The sequence below is a fragment of the Erpetoichthys calabaricus genome, chromosome 1, assembly GCF_900747795.2.
Source record: "Erpetoichthys calabaricus chromosome 1, fErpCal1.3, whole genome shotgun sequence".
Taxonomy (NCBI): domain Eukaryota; kingdom Metazoa; phylum Chordata; class Cladistia; order Polypteriformes; family Polypteridae; genus Erpetoichthys; species Erpetoichthys calabaricus.
In genome coordinates this window covers 177,515,803-177,538,024 of record NC_041394.2, presented here as the reverse complement: position 1 = coordinate 177,538,024, position 22,222 = coordinate 177,515,803, and the positions used below count along the sequence as shown (strand labels likewise).

The 22,222-nt window shown below is 36.1% G+C and overlaps 2 protein-coding genes across 2 annotated transcripts in view; one reads left to right on the top strand and one right to left on the bottom strand.

Moving 5' to 3' along the window:
- nedd1 (NEDD1 gamma-tubulin ring complex targeting factor) overlaps positions 1-22,222 on the bottom strand; it is a 753,979-nt gene that overhangs the window by 386,255 nt on the left and 345,502 nt on the right. The gene's annotated exons all lie outside the window — the stretch shown is intronic.
- The window catches only part of ppp2r5b (protein phosphatase 2, regulatory subunit B', beta), a 251,168-nt gene that overhangs the window by 197,259 nt on the left and 31,687 nt on the right, over positions 1-22,222 (top strand). Inside the window, exons 9-11 of the mRNA XM_051924483.1 lie at positions 3,080-3,130; positions 6,904-7,023; positions 8,127-8,254. Of these exons, the coding sequence (XP_051780443.1) occupies positions 3,080-3,130; positions 6,904-7,023; positions 8,127-8,254 (299 nt within the window). The remainder of the gene's footprint in view (positions 1-3,079; positions 3,131-6,903; positions 7,024-8,126; positions 8,255-22,222) is intronic.

Sequence of the window (22,222 nt, the reverse complement as noted above, 5' to 3'; positions counted from 1 at the left end):
TATTGATATGCATTTAACCAATTTGCCATGTAACCGATCAACAGTTTTTGTGTTAATTCGCTTGACTTCATCATTTCTCGGTGCTAGGATTGCCCATTTTTTCATTTCTTCCCTTCAACCCTTCGGGATGAAATTCTTCATTAAGATTTGGACATAATAAGTCTTCTTTTTTTGGGAACTCAAAGTGAGGAAAATGTAAAAAATTATAAGAGCTGAGAGCGCAGGATCTGTGTCTGATAAAAGCATTCAAACGAATGAGAGGTGAGAGGACCGTGGGCATGGGCTATTAACCCTAACTAGTTGAGAGGAGGGCGGGACTTGAAAAAAATCTCTTGGCAATAGTCTTGTCTCCTCTCAAGATTTTCTTTTATAATAGAGTTTACACTAGTAGCTTTAAATACAAAAAAATACCCAAAAGTATGAAAAACCAGTGTAATTTTATTTCCAGATGACTTAAATACCGTAAATCACAGGTTGCCAGGCAAGATCTATATATGAGAAGTGAGAGAATGAGGCAAGGTGATAATATGGGAGGAGAATGTCTTCTCTCACTGCCAATGGTGAGACAGAGTAAGAAATATTGGAGGTGTCCATCTTGCTATTTTTGTTTTTGTGCTACTGTAATCTTCAGTTAGCGTGAGAGATCAAGAGTAGCAGAGACATGCATCTCCTTCTTTCATGTGGAAGTACACTCCGCAAACCAACAGTGTGGAAGGTGTGCGTCTTGCTGTTCCTTGTGGTGGAGGAGACAATGAGAGTATGGGAGGAGTGTAACTCACTTGTCCAGGAGTGAGGTAAAATGAGAGTATAAGAGATGTGTGTCAAACTCCTTCTCAAGGAATCGTGAGGCATGGTGAATGCGAGAGAATCATAGTATGGGAGGAAACATTTTTAGTAATAAATTGCATTGCATTTGTCATTCTAGTTGATTACTTTAACACTGCTTTTACAAATCCAGCACCAAATGGCATGAAACAAAGGCATATGCTTTGCTTGGCATACACAAACGTTAACACAGGGATCTAAATTGATTGCTTAGACTGCAATCCGTATTAGATAGGTACCATAGCTAATATTGTACCTACCACCACATGCCTCACTAATTCAAATATTTGCACTTTTCTTACTTTTTATGTTTCACTATCATTTCAGTCCTGCGGTGGGCTGGCACCCTGCCCGGGATTTGTTCCTGCCTTGCGCCCTGTGTTGGCTGGGATTGGCTCCAGCAGACCCCCCTGACCCGGTGTTAGGATATAGCGGGTTGGACAATGACTGACTGACTGACTATCATTTCACATAAAGCTGAATACACTCAAGTTTAATTGTCATATCAAATGTTATATTTAATAGTTATAGGAGCATCTATCCCAAGTGAGAATGATATGAAGAAAGAAAAAAGTATACAAAAGGACACAAATAAGCAGGATGAAAAACAGCAGTCTTAAAACCTCTTTGGCCACATCTACATATCACACAAAAACATACAATATTTTTTTTTTAACCCACCATCTCTTTCTCTCTCTCATGTAATCCTGGTCTCACTTCCGCTGACCAATGAACATTTGACCGAAAGCACTCATAAGACTTAACCTTTTTTTAGGGATACTCCAGGCCAAGCTTAGAATCGATTCCAAAAGCATAAGGTTAGTCAATGACACAGTGTCATCTGGCTGTCCTTGATAGCATTGCAACTATGAGCCTTCTGAAGCCCCAAAAAGCGCAAATCTTTTAGACAGACTTTGTGCTGCCTTATTTAAAAAGTAACATAGTCTGATTCTGTGTGCTGTCACATAATAATCTGGGAAAAAAAAAACCTTCTTTCTGCTAGTACTGACTTATAAAAGGACAATATGGTCCCTCCTGCCAATGCTGAGAAGCCTCCTTCTTACTTAAGGTCAGGTATGTAGGGCACTTACTGGTTTATCTCCCTTTCTAAAGTCATGGAGGGACTTTGCCTTATTTCTCCCTTTTTGCTTTCTCATTCTCATCTAATATCTTTCAGGATTCTCTCTCTGTCCCATTCTGCCCTTTCTTGGCTGACTACCTATCACAATATATATTTTAAACAACCATGTGAACATTCTGAATTAGATGTTTCTGTGTGAAAAGAACATTGACTGACTGATTAATTGACATTTTCATATCATTCATCATACAGAGACCCATGAACAATGGCTGTGATAGATTAGTTTATAAACACAACCTTATGCTCATGTCTGGCCAGGAATGACTTTTAAGGGGAAGCTAGGTAGTGTGAGTGCCTATTATTATTATTATTATTATTATTATTATTATTATTATTATTATTATTATTATTATTATTATTAATCATCATCATTATTATCATCATCATCATCATAATAATAATAATTTGTTATTTATTATTTAAATACTTTAAAGATATTTGTTTGTTAAAGGAAAAGAAACAGATGGTGAAATCCAGAGAATGCTACTAGCTATATTGCTTAATTTTCAAAATGATGAAATAAAACAAGAAATAATGCAAAGCCATGTAGTAATTTCACAAACAGCATCAGCTCCAGAAATTTTTGTGGTTTGAGGCTATAGCTAAACTGAGGTCTGAGTGAATGCACTGATTGATGCTATTATTCAAGAGCTACATCATCATTCTGAGATTTCTGGATTCCTTGGAAATATTTTTGGCTTGGCAGTTGTGGTTTGTATATATTATTATGTACAGTTTTTAAAATAGAATTTATCTTGTAAATATATGTTCATTCTACTTGCTTTTGTCACGGCCCGCTTTCCTAAGTATAGAACGATTCAGCCCATGTTTCCACATTAGGCACTAAACAGCGGATCTACTTTTTATTTTCTTTAAGGCTTAGCAACCTCTTTAAAAGGTGCATCACATTATAATAGATGATTCTCCCTAAGTGCTACAATAATACACAGGGATTTAGTGAGACTAGAAGCCCAATTTCTAGTTTCTTAAATTTGCCACTGTTTTTTCTTCCTAAGATCTATGCAGTGCCTTTTCATGACAGGCAAATGTTATTCTTTTCTGTGAAAGGATTATTTTTTTTCCTTGCCTCATTTTTTTTCCTTCCTTTTATAGATTATCCGAGGATTGTTAAAATATTGGCCCAAAACCTGTACCCAGAAAGAGGTGAGCATTATGAAGCATTTAAATCAGATTGTTGTATTCATTTCTAAATAAAGATGTAGCACTAGGGTGTTGTACCGTGTTAGCCATTATGAATGTAGAGAAAAGCCAAGCAAAATGACACCTTTTATTGGCTAACTAGAAGAGATCTTGACAATACATTGTTCTTTTCTCTCTTGCTAAATTAACCCTAGCCTGAATGAATCTATTAATTTTTTACATTCAAAATCTCTCATTTAAATATTTACCAATGTTGTTTCTTGTCCTAGAGTGTGTATATAAACATAGGAAACTTCAGTTTCTGTATTACATCTTGCCTGAAGAAGGGGCCTGAGTTGCCTCGAAAGCTTGTATATTGTAATCTTTCTAGTTAGCCAATAAAAGGTGTCATTTTGCTTAAATAAAGATGAAAATTACTTTGTGGGTGATGTGTTAAATGTATTGATCCATCCATCTTTCCATCAATCCATTTTCCAAACTCACATAATCCAATTATAGTTTTACTGTTACAAAGACCTTCCTTGGTACCACGGAGAAAACTTGATCCATGGTGAAAGGACATCAACACATGAAAAAGGAGACAGTTGTATATATTTTTAATGAAATATGCTGGGATTGTTATTCACAAATATAGATCTGTATTTGTCATGTGGTTATTTAGCTGCACACAACTGTATTTGATAGAATTTTCTAACCATAACCCAAATATTATAGGGTTATGATTCATGATTACTAAATAAGCATTTTTAGAAATATGGTCAGTGATCAGACATGTCACTGTTGCCACTTGTCTGTAGGAAATGGCAACAACACATTTAGTGTCAATGGTCATAGCATGTTGCTGGAGTCCAGGTTCACAGAAAGAAAGAAAGAAAGAAAGAAAGAAAGAAAGAAAGAAAGAAAGAAAGAAAGAAAGAAAGAAAGAAAGAAAGAAAGTCACAACTGTAATGTTTTTGAGAGTTATTTTTAGCAATTTTTACATGTCATCAATACAACAGATTGTGCAAGATAGTATTACTGGTCTTTGTGTGTCATCTAAGCTCAAGTTCTTGGTAAAACAAAATCCTACCAACAAATAAACTCTAACCTAATTTTCTTCTTAGTCATTATACTCGAGTCTTCATTCTCCATGTACTTACTCCTCTATTTCCCTTGATAAACATTCAAATTGAGAGTGCTCTACCTTTTTCTTTATCTGGATACAGGCTGTACTTCAAAATTTAAAAGTATTTTACATCTCATTTAATTCAAAACGATGAAATAAAATCTGCATGTAATTTATAATTTGTTAAATGTACTTTGTGTTGGATAGATAGATAGATAGATAGATAGATAGATAGATAGATAGATAGATAGATAGATAGATAGATAGATAGATAGATAGATAGATAGATAGATAGATAGATAGATAGATAGATAGATAGACTATGAATTTATTCACATCCTTTGACCTTTTCGTAATTTGTTATGAGAAAGAAATACTTGAAATGCCTTATAGTGAAAATAAAAATATCTGCTTCTTTCTAAATTATTTCTAAAAAATGTTAAATAAATACTCCTATATTTCTTTTCTAATCTTAAACTCTAAAATGTCAAAGTGACAGGACAATTCTGTAGATTTTATGAAATGTGTTAAAAAATGTATCAAACTTCCTCAAACACAATGGACTTTGTTGGCAGATCTTTCAACTCATGCAACACAATCATTGGATTTAGATTTAGTCCTTGACATGGCTAGAACTTCATTTTTTAAAGTCATTGCAGTGTTGCTTTTGCTAAATATTATTAGTGATTGACCCGTGAGAAGTTAAATTCATGATTCCTCTATAGAGTGCAAATCCAGGCTTTTATAGTTTTAGAAGATTTTCTAGGCCATTATGTGGAGAATCATCCCAGTATCATAGTACTTTTTATTAGTTGCTGCACTATAAATGTTTTGTTTTAATCATGATGCCTGGTTTTTACACTTTAACCCATGTATACATAGAACTTTTAATAAAGTATATTACGTACCTAGGGTCTTTAAAGATCCAGCATATATTTATATATAAATGAAGCCACAAATAACTATAACTGTCCAAACTCCTCATGAACTCTTTACTTCTTTTTAAACTAATTTTTAATACTCGATTACTTTTAACTTTTAATATTTTATATATAATTACACAATCATGGTCAGCTACTCGGCACAGTTACATTTTTGTTTTCATTTCAGTGTGGCCCATGGCACATTCTGCATCGTTCAGCAGTTTTGCAGTCCAGTGATAATGAACAAATGTGGCATCTTTGTGTTTGTGCACTTTTGCTTCTGTAAGAAGCTGTTTCATGTGATGTGACTTTTCCTATTTCATTCTGTGCAGTTGCCACAGCTGCTGATGTGTCATAGCATTTTTTTTCTTATTTATTTCCTCTGTGAACTCATAAATGCCTACATACAAAGTAACACAATAGAAACTTAGCTTTAATGAATGTATTGTGATACAAAATAATCCTAAAAAAAGCATGTTTTCTTTGAACGTTGTTTACAAACACAGCACTTATAACGTACATCTAAAAATATGGATGCTTTACTGAATTCAGGGTCACCAATAACCCTATACTTTTTAGGTGCATAAATGATCATAATAAAATAAACTTACATTATTTGGGCATATTTTTGATAGTAAATTGTTGCAGAAAGAAGTAATGAGACATACCTAGGGAATTGTGCCCACACTGTGTCATAAGACCCAATGAGAGCTGTAAACATGAAGGCATAGGTCACTAGCATCCTGAGAGTTATATACAAGGGTTAATACCACATACACAGGTCAATTTTGTGTCTTTAGACTATCCAGCCTTCTTGCACTTGGTTATGTCCCATACCTGGAAAACTATGGTCAATATCTAATGTGAGCTTTTTTTCAGCAGTGGCTTCAATGTTGCCACTCTAGCATGAAACTCTTAATTATTTGGCCATCCAGTCCAACTTCTTTCAATCTGTTTATCTAGTAAGAGTTGCAAGGAGATTTATTTTGCACACAGCAGCTGTAATGCATTTTGCCCCTTAATGCTGTGCAATTCTTTAATTTCTTGAGAGTACCCATAGGCCTCTTGCTAGTGTAGTGCTCTATAGTCAGGATACTTAGTTTGGCTGGAATTTTGTTTACCCTTTTAAAAGATAAAATGTGTTTTTAACTGGCTCTATATTAGACTGTCATGGGTGATTTCTAGTGCATTGTAAAATGGTTGCTCCTTCTTCTGACAGTTACTTTCCAATTATCTTAGTCTGGATTTACTGTACATGTTCCACTACTCTTATGGAGTATTTTTAGATGAAGTACAAAGCAACCGTGGAAATTCCTGGAGAAGGGTATTTACATGATATGCATGAAAGAAGTACTGGTGGACTTTACTCAAGCAATTGAATCATAAGAATGTGAACATTTCTTGTCTCACGTGACATTACAATCTTGCTAGTCTAGATACATTTTCAGAGCAAAGTTGTGTAATGCAATCACATTCGTGTCAAAGTCCATTTTTTTATTCTATCAAGATCAGACGTCCCAAGTTGAAAAGTGTAAAAACGATAATCAGTTTTTGTAACCCTCAAACATCAGTCTTCTCCCCTCTTTGTTTCTGAAAGCTATTGAGATAATAATAATGTGTAACACTGAAAACCACTGGCTCTTATACACAGGAACATTGCTTGTAAATTGACTTCATAAACGTGAAAGGTTTTTACCCTGATATGTTTTTTACAATATATTTTAATTTGTCTCTGTTTTGCCACATAGGTGATGTTTTTGGGAGAAATTGAGGAAATACTGGATGTTATTGAACCATCTCAGTTTGTGAAAATTCAGGAGTCTCTCTTTAAACAAATAGCAAACTGTATCTCTAGCCCTCATTTTCAGGTAAGTGAGGACTTGAATTAAGGAGGTCGAACTTGATTTTTCATAACTAGTTATGCTTGGTCTTTGTTTGCTGTGGTATTAGCAGTACCTTTTACTGGAACCAAGGAGCCAAGTCCAAACCCTGAAAAACAACCTCAGACATCTCAGATCAGTATCCCTCCTCCACCAAAACTGACAGAAGACACTATGCAGTTCAGAAGCTAACCTTCTCCTGGTCCACATTAGTCCATTAGACTGCCAGATAGTGAAGCGTGATTCATCACTCCAGAGAATACTTCACCATTGCTCCATAATCCAATGGTGGCGTGCTTTAAACCTTTGCAGCCAATGCTTAGCATCGCACATAGAGATCTTAAGCTTGTGTACAGCTGCTCTGCTATGGAAACCCATTTCCTGACACTCCTGTCACACATTTCTTGTGCTGATGTTGCTTTCCAGAGGCAGTTTGGAACTCTGCAGTAAATAATTTAACAGAGGACAGGCAATTTTCTTTTAGCATTTGAGGGCCTCAACTGTGTAACTCAAGGTCTACTACTTTCTGGCCGAGTTGTTTTTCTTCCTAGATCCTTTCAGTTCACAATAATAGCAGTTACTGTTCACCAGAGCAGAACTGTTCGAGCAGAAGTTTCCTGTACAGACCTGTGCCAAAGGTGACATCTTATGACAGTGCCATGTTTAAAGTTATTGAGCTCTTCAGTACGACCCATTCTACTGCCAGTAATTGTCAATGGAGATCACATGACTATCTGTTGATTTTATGCACCTATTAACAAAGGGTGCAGCTAAAACACTTGAACTCAATAATTTGGAGGGATGTCCACATACGTTTGGCTTTATAGTGTATATTAATGATAGGCTTAAGATCAATAGTACTTAAAACACAAATAAACAATGGTTCGTGGTGTACGATAAGCATACATGCTATTTTTCAGCAGGTTTTACTTGAACATGAAAATTGTATAGCATTTTGATCAGGGAAATGTACAAAAAATTGGTGCTTGCTCCTGACAACGCAGAAACAACTGACTTTTAAGTACAGAATAGTTTTGGTATGTCTCCAAATAAATTCAGTCTATTAATATTATCCTTAATTGTCCTGTTAGGTTGCAGAGCGGGCTCTGTACTTCTGGAACAATGAATACATCTTGAGTCTGATTGAAGACAACTGCCATGTTATCTTACCAATCATTTTTGGCACATTGTACCGTGTCTCTAAAGAACACTGGAACCAGTAAGTGTTTTCAACTGTTACGTTGACTATATGAAAGTAAAGAAATGGAGTGGTGACTGTTTTATTAGGTCTACATAATTGTCTCTTAACACTTTTTTGAGTTATCATCCCAAATTCTATGACTGTGCTGCAGATATTAAATTGTAGCCATTTTAGCCAATGTTTGTTATTGCTGTAAAAAGATGTGCTTTACAGTATGAAGTATTTAGGGGTCTGAGCTTACATGAGAAGCTGGTTACAGGAGTGGATATGATTCTGCCAATTTTCTTTTATAGTCTTTTCTGGACTCTTTTCTGGTTTTCTCAGTTTGCATACCGTATAATAAATAAATAGATGCTGTGGGAGTTTGTGTATTTGTGCAGCTTAATCTGGCAATTCAAAGCAAAGGAAAACACTGGTAACAATATTGCATATGGCAAATCAGCCAATACAGAGTATGGATCCATCTTTTTCTTAGTTAATGCTTTATCTACTTCTTCTTTAAATGTGATCATACTTGACAACATGTTGATGGAAAACCCTTCATTCATGTAGACCTAAGACAAGATCCTATACCTTGCCATTGCTTCTTTCGACCAATGGGAGCACAGCATGACATTCACTACAGATTTTCACGTGCACAGAATTTTAGGCTTTTGACATGATTTCTGATGTAGCCCCTATATGTCTTCATAATGTTAGAGGAGAGGTGTTATCATCACTTCATAGCAACAGTAAACTAAAGGAACAAAATAGTATCGGCTATAAAGAAAACCGTAAGCCAATATAGCAATGCAGTAACATATTTGGCACAATGGTAAAAATAATCAACATTTGGAAAAACATAGGCAGTGCATACTAAAGATTATTTTGTAGTGGACAATTGTTTGGCTGTTGAAATTAATTTTTTCATTTCCGACAATAAAACCAGCTAAAACTACAGGCCTCAAATCCTTCATTTTCTTGGAGCTACATCCTCATGATTTTGGGCACATCATGAGAGTCCATGATTTTCAAGAGCAGCTTTGCAGCATTCACTTTCTACATCAGTACCAAGTGTACTATGTTGCTCCTAAATATTGTAAATGATCAGGATTCAGGCTTTTGAAATATTTGTATCACCATAATTTTTTCAGGCTAAAACAGAGATGTCCTGTAACCCAAACAACAAAGATTTATCTACTGCACAACTCCAGCACGAGCAGTTGTGAAACGAAAATGCAGTTCTGTTTATAGGCAGCACCAGATTACCGCACCTTTTAATATCAGTGAGTGCACACATACTGAAGATCCCAACTCACACCCTCGAGTTTTTCCTGCCCTCTCAACTACATAAAAATGCAACACCTGCTTAGCTCAAAAACTGTACCTCACTAGTTAAAACATTTTTAAAGACTCTACCCATTTAACTTAGTGTGAAGTTTGTAAACGTCTGTTTACCAACTACCTTCTAAATACAATTTGCAATTGTAGCTGCAGTCTGGACTTCAATTTATCTAATAAGCAAAACTTGCATGGTAGAACTATATGTGATAATGATGAATTAAAGAAAAAATCAGTTTAATAGAATAGATCATGTTTATTTAACTAACCAAATGTCACGCTTAACATAAAATAGTTAATTGTATGTTATGTTATACAATCTACCTATTGTGATAAGAATGAGTCAGATACATCAAAAAGAGTTGGGGCAGCCACCCGTATAATAGTTTCTCGGCTGCAAAAGTTGCTTTGTTTGGTAGCACAATGTGCTTAGGTCAGAGTCCACAACAGAACTGCCTGTAGGGAGAAAAGATGGCAGTTTTAACAGCCCGTAAAGGAAATGACATCGTCGGTGCAGGAACTGCGAGTGGCATCCTCGTGCCTGGAAGTGACGTCATCCTTGGGGCCGGCAACAGGTGGGATTTCCCGGGAAATGTCTTCAAGGGACTGAGAGAGATAGTCAGTACACTCCGCCACCCCCTGGCCTGGCGTAGAATTACTAGTGTTTAGGCCCCTCAGCTGTTTCCCATGCGCACGTGTGTGACACTATATAAAGTAACAAATTATCTGGTGTTCATGCCCGGACATAATGCTGCCAGGCATTTACAAGAGGGTGGGAATGTCCAATGAACAAAGGCAATAAGACACAGTATGAAAGATGAATGTAAGGGCTAGAATGTACAATGAGCGGTAGCAATAAAAACTACAAAGACGGGTGCCAGGGCAGCAATGTCTGAGTAACAAACACAACAAGATGCACAAAAAAGACAGATGTAAGGGCTAGCACATCTAGTGAACAGAAGTTCCTAAATGCATGATGTGATTTAAAGAGATGGACTTAAAGTACCATTGTACCATCATTCTCATTTTACTAAATGGGCAATTTCTTGTGCTAGTATTATAAATATAATATGTGCTGAATTTAAAGACAACATTTTCATTCATCCACTCTTTTACCTAATTAAGGCATATACTTAATTCTATTACTGAAGGTATATGATTTGGTTTAAATTAGGGAATCCATTCCTGGGCTCCCGGATGTTTCCCATTCCTGTATTCCTGGGAATGAAACTGCTGGAATTCCCGGCTGAACAGGAATGGCCAAGCTTGCATATATAGCGTGTAAAAGTGTAAAAATCGATGAAGAAATAACAGAGTTATAGTTGAAAATAATTAAGTGGCACGGTTTTTTGGCCCACGGTGTAGTGTGTTGCTCATTAATTCAGTCAACAACAGACAGCAGTAGTCAGTCTCCCGGCTCCCACTAAGACTGAGTACAGTGGACTGGGAGGTGTCTGCACTCTGCAGCTCACGAATGCCAGGATGGGGCAGAGTTCATTGATGTCTGTGCTGTTGACAGTTTTGAACAGCTACTTGAAATTGCAATGCGTCAGTCTGTTGCATCCGCATTATCTGTGCCAAGAAACTTGCCATTACAGAATAATGACAAGAAACTGGATGCACCGGTAAAAGCTGAAATGGCGGTGTTTCAGAGCAACGGCAAGCGCAGGCGTTGTTTAGAAAAAGTGTATCAGTATCTGATGACTGTGCCGCCTACTTCAGTGGAGGTAGAGCGTGCTTTCTCAGCGGCTGGGGTACTCTGCAAAAAGGTGCACTCTCACCTGGAAGAACACACGCTCGACATGTTGTGCTTTCTACGCTCTTATTACCGCAACTAAAGATACATGTACTTATATGACAGCATGAACTGCTTGTAGTTAAGGTTAGTCTTTTATTGGTGTCAACATATTGCAGTAGTTTTATTAAAAATAAATGTCGCTCGTTCTAAAACCATTCACATGTGAGATGCCCATGCACTGTGTCATTCCCAGGAGCCCGGGATTCCCGGAAATGACATGCAGGATTCCCGAATTCCTGAGAATGGATAAACCCATCCGGGAATGGATTCCCTAGTTTAAATACAAGTGATAGCCATCATCATTTAAAAGAAAGTTATTATTGGGTTGGTTTATCTGGAACAGCATTAAAATGGTTTTCTTCTTATTTGTCAAATAGAAAAATTTAAGTTGGCAGTGGCAACACAGTATTTTCCATCTTAAATTATGGTGTACCATAAGGTTCTATCCTGGGCCCCTTATTATTTTCTGTCTATATGCTATCCTTAGACTTTATTATTAGGAAGCATGACATTCAGCTCCATTGCTATGCTGATAATCTAAGGTTTTACTTAGCTTTGGATCATAATAATTCAAGTAGTTTTGCCATGCTTCACAACTGTATTATTGACTTAAAGAACTGGATGTCTTTTAATTTTCTTCAACTAAACTCAGATAAAACAGAACTGCTAATTATACGTGATCGACAAAATCCTAATCTGGTTAAGGCTTCCATGGGAAACCTACCTTTTAACTTCAAAACAGGGGCCAGAGACCTAGGTGTTCTTTTTGACTCTAGGTTAAACTGAGTTTCATGTCAAAAACAGGTTCTCTCTTGTTTTTATCATTTAAGGACTATTTCTAAATTCAGACCCATACTGGGCTTCAGGAATACTGAAAAATTAATTCATGCTTTTGTGACTTCACAGATGGATTATTGTAACTCCTTGCATTCAATTCTTAGCAAAAAATAGTCTGTCTAGGCTGAAACTGGCGCAAAATGCTGCTGTAAGACTCCTCACCAAGTCTATGACCTCTGCTGATATCACCCCTATTTTAGCCTCATTACATTGGCTGCCAGTTAGTTATAGAATCCAGTTTAAGATCCTACTTTTAACCTATGACTCCCTGAATGGTCTGGCTCTAGTATATGTTAAAGACATGCTGAACTTTTATCATTCAGGTAGACCTCTTAGATCATCTCACTAATGCTTACTTGTTATTCCACACACTAGATTAAAAACAAAAAGGGATAGAGCATTCTCTGTTATGGCCCCCAAACTCTGGAACTGTCTCCCCTTTGATATCAGAGCATCTAATTCTAATTATTATTTTAGACAGGCCATTTCTTTCTTGTTAGCATGTTTTTAGACCTTTCTATTATATATTTTATTTATTTATTTGTTTTTAGCTATGATGGCTTCCTCTTTTTTTTGTTGATTCAGTTTTATATGAAATATTGTAATGATTTTTTATTTAACTTTTATTATTCTATTTTATGTATTTTTGTTTTGTCATGGTAAAACACTTTTTGCAATCACTTGAAAGGTGCTCTATAAAATAAATAAATCAAATTCAATGAAATATTGTGTTTCTGTATTACATTTCCTAATGATAAAATTAATAAAGATAAGAAAACTGGTCCTAGCACAGCACCTTTAGGTACGCCATTTCTAAGTGCAAACATGAATGTGGGTGTCCTATTTTTCTTCTGATTTAATAAATATGAAGTAAATCAAACAAGATCAACACCTAATTCTAATTCAAAATCAGTGTAGAAGAATGCTGTGTGTAATCAGTAGTATGAAAAACTGCTCTTAACGTCTAAAAGCATTAAAATCGTCTCTGCCATCAGAGTAATATTATTAACAAGGCCAGTTAAAGCTGTTTCTGTACTGTGGACAGAGTTGAAATATTTAATAAAGGCTGTGTTTTGTAAGCTAGGATTTGAGATTCAATTTCTGTGGAGCATTAAGAAGAAATGTTTAATAATTTGAACATGGTCTGTAAATCTTTGCAACATTTGAAATTGAATCTGATTCTTTAACAGAAGCGTAACAAGGGCCATTTTGAATAACTCAGGAACAGTGTGGTGTATTAATAATTTATGAATTACATGCAATATTGCAATACTGCTTGTATAACCACTGCAACAGTCTTTTGTGACAAACTAGTCTGGAAGTGGATGTAAATATCCTTTTATCTATTGCAGTTCACTCCAGTTGTTGGTGCAAGGCATGACATAGTGAGTTAAAGCTAACTGATCAGTTTGTAATGTTTTGTTAAAGAAATTCCAAAAAGTTCTTGCTACTAATATTAAGATGTTATGTTTTTGACAAATATGCTGTAGTAATAAAATTCAAGGGTTGCTAATATTTTTATGCTATCCTTCATTAGTAAATGAACTATCAAAATTACTAAACAATAAATTGAACGTAATAATATCAATCAAAACTATGTAAAACTTACAAAATGGTTTGTTAAACTATATGGTAAGTAGTTAAATGGGTCATGTAACTGCAGGCATGTAGCATGTTGTATGTTTTCTCCAAGAATGGTTAGATTCTGGAAAAAGCTTTGTTTATATAATTTTAAATTGTAATAAGTATTATATATAAAGTGATTTCTATTTATTGATGCAGTACATGCATACAAATCTACTTAACAGTTAGCTGAGGATTTAAAATTACTCTTTATCGTTTGCACTGCTTCCAATAAGGCATTATGATTATCTTTCATAACTTTACACTGTGTCTAATCACAATGGTATATTGTTGTCTAGTGTTAAGAAGTAAACATGAACTCTGATTAGCATTTTAAAAGCTAAGATATCATAAAAAGGGAAGTATTGAATTTTGCAATGATCTTAGGCAGTGGCATATCTGGGGTGGGGGGGGGGGGGGGGGGGGCAAAGGGGGACATCTGACCCCAGGCGCAGCATCCAGGGGGCGCCATTTTAAAATTTTCTTTCCCTTCCCCATTACATTTTGGCAAACAGGAGGGGGCGCGAAATCTTCAGTTGTCCCCGGGCGCTGAAAACCCTAGCTATGCCTCTGATCTTAGGCTAGTGTTGTATTAAGAATTTGCAGATAAATAAAGAATAAAAATTAATGTGAGAGTAAATGTTTGACAAGCATACTTCGAAAATGGTGAACATCTATTTATTTGTTTACAAAACTGTTTAATTCAAACTCATGTTCTCCAAAAGAGAGGAAACATCCATTACAGGGCACATACTTACAGAAACACATACAGAAAAAAACATACTTGGCTTTAAAACTTGAGTACCTGGAGAAGGTAGAATCAGCAAACTCCCCAAAGACAAAGAGCAGACCTATTTTAGCCCCACTATGATACAGTGCCTTTTCTATCTATCTACCACCATCAAAAATGTAACAGAACACTGAAAAATTAACCTGCTATTATGCTATGCAAAGTATAACTGGTTTGAAGACAGCATAGCCAAAAAAAAAAATGAAAATATGCAAAGTGTGTTGTTTAACATGAACTGTGGGGCTTACTGGAATAAGATATGGAGATCAGCTCAGTTTTCAACTCTGAGTTCAACTCATTAAACTTTGAACATTTTCTTATCTTATGTAGCATTTTTGAAGACGACTAAATGCTTTTGATCAGCGGTGCACATTTTCTTTTTTTTTTTTCAGTTTCTTGTACTATTTTTGTGTTTTTTGAGAATTTTTTCATTTGAGTTTTTTGTTTTTTTGTGATCATGACTAAGCCACAAATGTAAAAATAAGGGGAAAAAAACAATAGTTGACAGATAAACAAAGTCAAGGCATTACAGCAAATCAGAATTTACACAATGGAGCAGCAGTAGTCCAAGTTTCAGTTGCATTGGTGGAGATACCATTAATCTGGGCTGTAAACATTTCAAGATATACTAAAGTGAAGAAGGAGGACTGCCTGTTGTCTACAGTAATGTGCTCAGGTGCCTTCCAGCAGGGGCCAAGAATGAATTTGGCTGCTCAGACAAAATAACTTACATTCTGGAGGTTTGAGCAGAGGCATAGACAGGTCTAAAAGAAGAATGATGTGAGACAGACAATGAATATTTAAAAATGAAAAGAAGATAGTTGATGACAAACGTACTTTCAAACAGAAAAGACTGGAGGACAGTGCCAGAATATGTGGAGAGAAGTGCCAGGTAAACCAAGGGGACATACATGACAAAGAGGATCAACATTGAGGCCCATCAGGTGGCTCTTACTGGGATTAGGATAAAGTCTATGTAGAATTCTGAATTGGGTGTGTTAATAGTTGGGATTTCTAGAGCAAAACTCAATATTAGAAAAATATTGTCCCATGTGATGGGTGAATAGAGAGGAGAAAAGTCTCTGAACCAGAGAGAGAAACCAAGGGCAGAGGTTTGTAAAATGCTTTGCAAAGTGAAAAGTTCTCTCTTGGGAGAAAAACAACAAAATAGATTGCACAATGATTGGTTTATGTTGGGAAGCTATGAGAGAAATGCCACATGCTAAGAGGACTGAGTGAAGTTTTGGGTAGAACAAGAAGGGAAATTAAAATGAGCTTGAGCTATTAAAGAAATCCCCCAGCACACTGATTCCAGTACACTGCCAAAAAGGAAATACACAGGGCCAACCACCTATTGAGAGAGCATTGTTATGAAACACAGGAGTGAGAGAGTGCTCCGTTTCAGTGGGTGCAAGTAACTTTTCCACATAGTGCCAAATGTTGATGGCATATGAAAAGAAAGATCCCAAGGAAAATTTGGTGCATTTAGACTGTATGGAGGCAAACAGGATACCCTAAAGAGAGGGTGGGAAAGCAAGGGTGGATTCTAAAGGAAGCCTCTGAGGAGGATGGGGAAAAGGACACAATCATGACCAAATGGAGTGGAGGGTGAAAGCCCAGTGGTGCATCTGAGTTTGATTTGTGAGTTATACCTGATGTTGTACGATTAGACTCTGGTGGATTATTCAGATCTGAACATAAATAAAAAGTTGGATGGAAAACAGTGGTGTAAAAAAAAACAGAAATCCAAATTTGGCTGTTAGTTCAGAATGTAATGAGCCAAGCAGCTCTGATTTCAGATTCTGAAGCCAATAAAAGAGTGATTTGTAGCAATTTTAAATCAAATTTACAATGCACTGTTAAAAAGGGCTTGCGGTTAGGTTGCTTGAACAGTTTCTGGTTGAGGGAAGCATAAGGTCATCTGTTCAGCTTCAGGAATGAATGAGTAAATTGTTTGTGACTGAATAGTTTACATAAACATGCCACTTTAATACATACTGTGCATTTTTAAGCAAGTTTTTGGTGAATATATTGCCTAACCGTTGTGGTTACAAGGTAATGTAAGTGAATTTATTTGATCAGGAATAAACTTTCTCACACAATTTTCTCAAACCATTTACATCTTTACATTTGAGAAGAATTAAATAACAAATTAAACTGGAAGCGAGTGAAGTAATTTTAGAACTGGAATTATACGGTCATACTTCTTATTTCTACTTATGATCCTTACTGCCATGTTTTGAATTAACCATTAAGCATTACAATAGTCATCTCTGATTGAGACAAATGGCTTTTGGCTTTTGAAGATTTCTGCACATTAAGAAACTTCCTTAAATGTGCAATTTTTCAAAGCTGGATAAAGCAGGTTTTCAAAATGTGATGACTGAAGGTTAAATCCTTGCTGAAGATTATCCCTACATTTTGGGAGGATTCAACAAATATATATGATACATTTCTCATCATCTGGAGCAATGGAAAAGAAATGTCACGTATACATTATTTTTAATTACCCACCAGACATATATATCCACAGGTTTAATATGAAGTGTGTAGCAATTTCCTGTATGTAGAGAACCAAAAAAAAAATGTGGTGGCCAATCACTTTCATTGGGCATAACTAGCAAATATCATAATTGATCAAAAATGTTTTTCAATCAGGGGTTCTAATTAACCAGAAAATCTTAGAGGTTCCAGCAATTTTAATGATTTTAACTTTTGAAGATAACGTCTTTAAATAATGGCATTCTTTATACATTTCTCATTACTTCAGCAGGAAGCTTTTATTTGGAGCTAGCGTAGGGCTGCATCAGCGTGCATCTGCAAAGGAAAAAAGTTCAATGCTGAAAAGTAAAAAAAGGTAAAAGACACAACGTTTTGGCTATATATCCTTCATTAGTTGAACAGCTGAAAAAGAAAGAGCAGATAACATATATAGGAGGGGAAGGAAGGAACAAAGCCAGGGCAGATGAAAGGAAAAAAGGTGAGAGCACATGTGAGAAAGCTGTCATTAGAGAAGATGAAGGAAGATATTAAAAAGTTAGTTGGTTATTAAGACCTAGAGAGATGTGTGATCCCAGGCTCATAATGAACTTAGCATCTCTTGTTTTGTTTTGAAAAGTGTCTTTGAAGCCCTTTGAAAGAACACAGAAAGATCGGCATGGCTATAATCTAGAGATGTGAAGTGTTCTACGATAGGTTTTATAAGGTGTTTAATCTTAATGGCTCAAACTTGCTCTCTGAAATAGTCTGCTAGCCATCTCCTTGTTTCATCTATGCAGATGGTTGGACACTCCCTAAAAGAAGTGCAGACAATTAGATTTTTAAAATGGTAAGAGGCCTATTGTTTAATAGCAATGGGATCAGATACAAGGATATTGTTGATGACATATGTGCAAGTGACACAGTGGCTTCTGTTACAGCCCAGAGTGCCTGGTAAATGACGTGACTCTCCTCTGTGAAAGGAGCTGCAGACAAGAAGTTTGCATAAGTTAGGCGGTCAATAGAAGCAGATCAAGGAAGGGGTGGGGAAAAAAGGCTGCTGTGGAAGAATCAGTCTTTCAAAATGGGGAAATTTTGTTTGATGACCTGTAAGAGAAACAGAATGTTAGGGTGGAATGGGAGGACCAGTGGGATGTGAGTTTCATTATTCAAGTTCCTCTTAGAGTGGATGTTACGAGATCTACCCCTGCTTTGATGGTGAGTCCTTGTCCACAATATGAGAAGTGTATCCAGTATCAATGAAGAAACTCCTCATTCTGAGTGCTTCATTACAGAAGTCAACCTTATTACTGCAGAGGTTCTGGAGCCTAAGGAACTGTGAAACATGTAGGGATGTTCAGTATGCCAGGAATGGAAAGAGCTGTAGAGAAGATAGCTGCCTAAACCTGATAGAATGATTGATATCTAAAAATACTAGAGTTGTGGTGGAAATGTCAACAGTAAACCTGAGAGATGGATGGAAACTAGTAAAATCATTAATGAATTCTTGTAACTGGCTTTTAGAGCAAGAGGTAGCACCAACACAATTGTCTGGTACAAAAATGCTTTTACTTGTACTAAACGACACTGGCGATAAAGATGCCAAGAATTCATATCTTTAGTCTAACAGAATTGGAAGAAACTACTTTTTATTTGAGGAGCATTTAGATTAATTACTTGAACAGTTTAGGTATTAGAGTATTAACAATCCATTCGTTTACCTATATTCTAAAACGCATTATTTTAGCACCCAAGTAACAGCAAGCACAAGACAAACAATAACGCTTGTCAGACTGCCAGCATATTGCAGGACATATTCATGCACACACCCAATCACAATGGGTCCTCATATCCTAAAAGAAAATTTTTACTTCTCTGGCAGCTTTCTTCATCTCTTCATTTGTGTACTTTATCTAAAAAAGATTGTGTTAAATAAAGCAAGAGCGATTTGATGTTTGGCCTTGTGATATGTGTCCTGGGGTTATATTGTGTCATTTTATATTTATATTGCTTGTACTGCATTCTGCGATATAATCTTGGAATGCAAATTATTCAACCGGTGCTCCAGACGCTTTTGATTAATGTGTTGTATGTCCTTTTCTGTATAGTCAGCACCATGACAACCTGTGGGCTATGCCAAGGCTCGCACTCAACTGGACTTTTTCTATGATGTCATTTCTGTTTCTGACATGCACTCTTGGAAAGATTATCTTTACTTTCCAGATAATGAGATAATATAACATGCTATTGGTGGGTCTCCCAATGGATTTCATCTGTGATATTATCCGTTAAATTTATCTTTAATACAGAAGAAAAGAATGACCATGACTAAGAGAAGGGTATTTAACAGTACTTCAGTTTACTTTAGGCTTTTGCCATTTGCTTTGTTCCTTACATTTGTAATTTGATTTATTATATTGCACTCCATTTGTTTCATTTTCCTTTATAAATTATTGCATCTTAAAACTCACATAACCCATAATGTAGTTGTGATGAGCCAGGCCCAATCCTCTCAGTAACAGGTTCAAGGTAAGGACATCCCCTAAATGGAGTACTGTTGCACTATAGAGAGCACAAGCAAACAAGGTTGCACACACACACACAGATACACACACACACACACACCACTTAAGTAATGTCAATTGATTTTACTAAGGGATTATGAAGTTGGGTTCCTGACTAAATATTTTCAGATCTTATAAACTCCACACACAGGTCTAAATGCTCTGAGCTGGGAGGTGCTGTCCACTGCACTAAATGCCATCTATAGTTGGCAGCAAATATAATCAGCAATGAGTTCATCACTTTGATATATGTATAAATTTAGGTAAGTAAGCATATATCTGATTTTTTTGTTTTGGTTTAACTTGCATTTGCACACACATATACTGTAAAACTATTTGAACTGTATAACAAGCCCTTATCATATGCAAGCATCCAGACAAAAATTAAAAAACAAGATGATAACTACAAACCTAGAAATGAGAAATCAGAATTTATTATTACATCAGGGAAAAGGAACATATGGATTTGTATCAACTATAGGGCAAATGTGGTAAATTATATTCAAATAAGATGATAAATTGGACAGCTACTATACCCCATTGCTGCTACCTATTGTGTATTCTTGTTGGAAGTCATCATCCCATCCTGCTTATGGACTTTTCTATCAGCCAAGCCACCAGAATTCAGCTAGAGTCATAAAATCTGAGAGAGAAAATGCTTTTGTTTCAGTTATAAAGAAAAATTTCTTGTTTGTTGGAATTGGTGTGCTGCTTTCACAGATGTTTCTTCAATATAAAACCAGCATTATATGCCATGTTAAGTGCTGTTTTTTTCTATAATGTTAAAGTGTTTTCTCTTCTGCTACTCACCACATTGCTTGAAAGCTTCCTTAACCATAAAGAAAGCCAAGGCTGAAAGTCGGGGCGGGGTCTGAAACAACACACATCAAAGGATTCCTAGCTGTTTGGAATGTGTTGTGAATTATGAGTGGATGAAGACTACAGCTAGACAGCAATAAAAGGCAAGAGCAAGAGTTAAAAACAACATTATCAAAAGTAAGAGAGTCGCCAAAGGCAGCAAAAGATGGAATAAGTCATCTAAAAATCACAAGGAAAAATTCAAAATCCAAAACAAAAAGATAATCTATAATCTCATACAACAAGTTCAAAAGTGAGTAATAATAATAATTCTTTATATAATGCTTTTCTCACCACTCAAAGCACTTTGCAAATTGAGTAGAGTGTCATTTGAACCACCACCAATGTGCAACATCCACCTGAATGATATAATGGCAGCCATTTTTGTGCCAGTATACTTACCACACATTAACTGTTAGGTTTTGAGAAGGTGAAAGTCAGTTAGCCAATTATTAATGATTAGGGGTCAGAATAAATAGGTTGTGGTCGGCAATTCAGCCAGGACATCGGGATACATCCTACTCTTTACGGAAGATGACCACAGAGAGTCAGGACCTCGGTTTTATGTCTCATCCGAAGGATGGTGGAATTTTTACAGCACAGTGTCTCCATCACTGCACTGGGGCATTGGGATCCACATTCAGACCACAGGGTAAGCAGCCCCTGCTGGCATCACCAACACCTCTTCCAGCTGTAACCCAAGCTTTTTCTGGCTGTTCTACCATCCGAGTACTGACCAGGCTTGAACATGTTTAACTTCAGGTAGATTACCTGTTCTGTAGTGCATGAGTTGATCAGAAAAAAAGGTGAAATTGAAACAATAATTGGCATCCTTTTGCTAGATTTTCTGTTGAATAAAATAAACAATCACTGAAATCTAGTCTGACAAAATATGTGAACTCTTTTGCATACTCCTCATTAAAAACACGTAAATCTTTAGAAACTGATATAAACATTAAGTGGCTTTATGCAGTTTTCTACACTAAGCATGAAGCAAAGTCATAAACTAGTTAGCTTTTCAGATACTGTATAACAATGTGCATGAAGCTACAGTATATCAATAGATATGCCATCAAGAGAAATTAATTATTGTGGGATTTGTGAGGCTTTCCAGGTACGTTTACTAGCTTCTTCTACTCCCATGCTTGAAGATTAACAGACACACAGATACACACAGAGATCCTACCCAGATAAAGAGATGAAGTTTTGGGTGATTCCAATGCTAGTTACCCCACATTAATCTAAATAGGATCCCTTCACATAATTACATATACTGTAAGAGTGATGCACTCTTAGTAACCCACATAGGGATTCACTATCACCAGAACTAATAAACATACGGGCATCATCGCAACACACAAAAGCTCGATCACTTTGGTTATAGAGCCATTTTCTAACCAACAATTCATACCATACTTGTTCTAAATATCAAGGATCAACCTCACAGCTTTGATAATCCTACAGGCAGGAAAGCTGCAATCTTCCCACACTATGTGTCCTAATAGTTTCTTCTATTACTCAAGATTAAAGACAAATAATGGCAATTATAAAATGAACGTTGTATTTATTAACATACTAGCAAAATACCCGCGCTTCGCAGCGGAGAAGTAGTGTGTTAAAGAGGTTATGAAAAAGAAAAGGAAACATTTTAAAAATAACGTAACATGATTGTCAATGTAATTGTGTTGTCATTGTTATGAGTGTTGCTGTCATATATA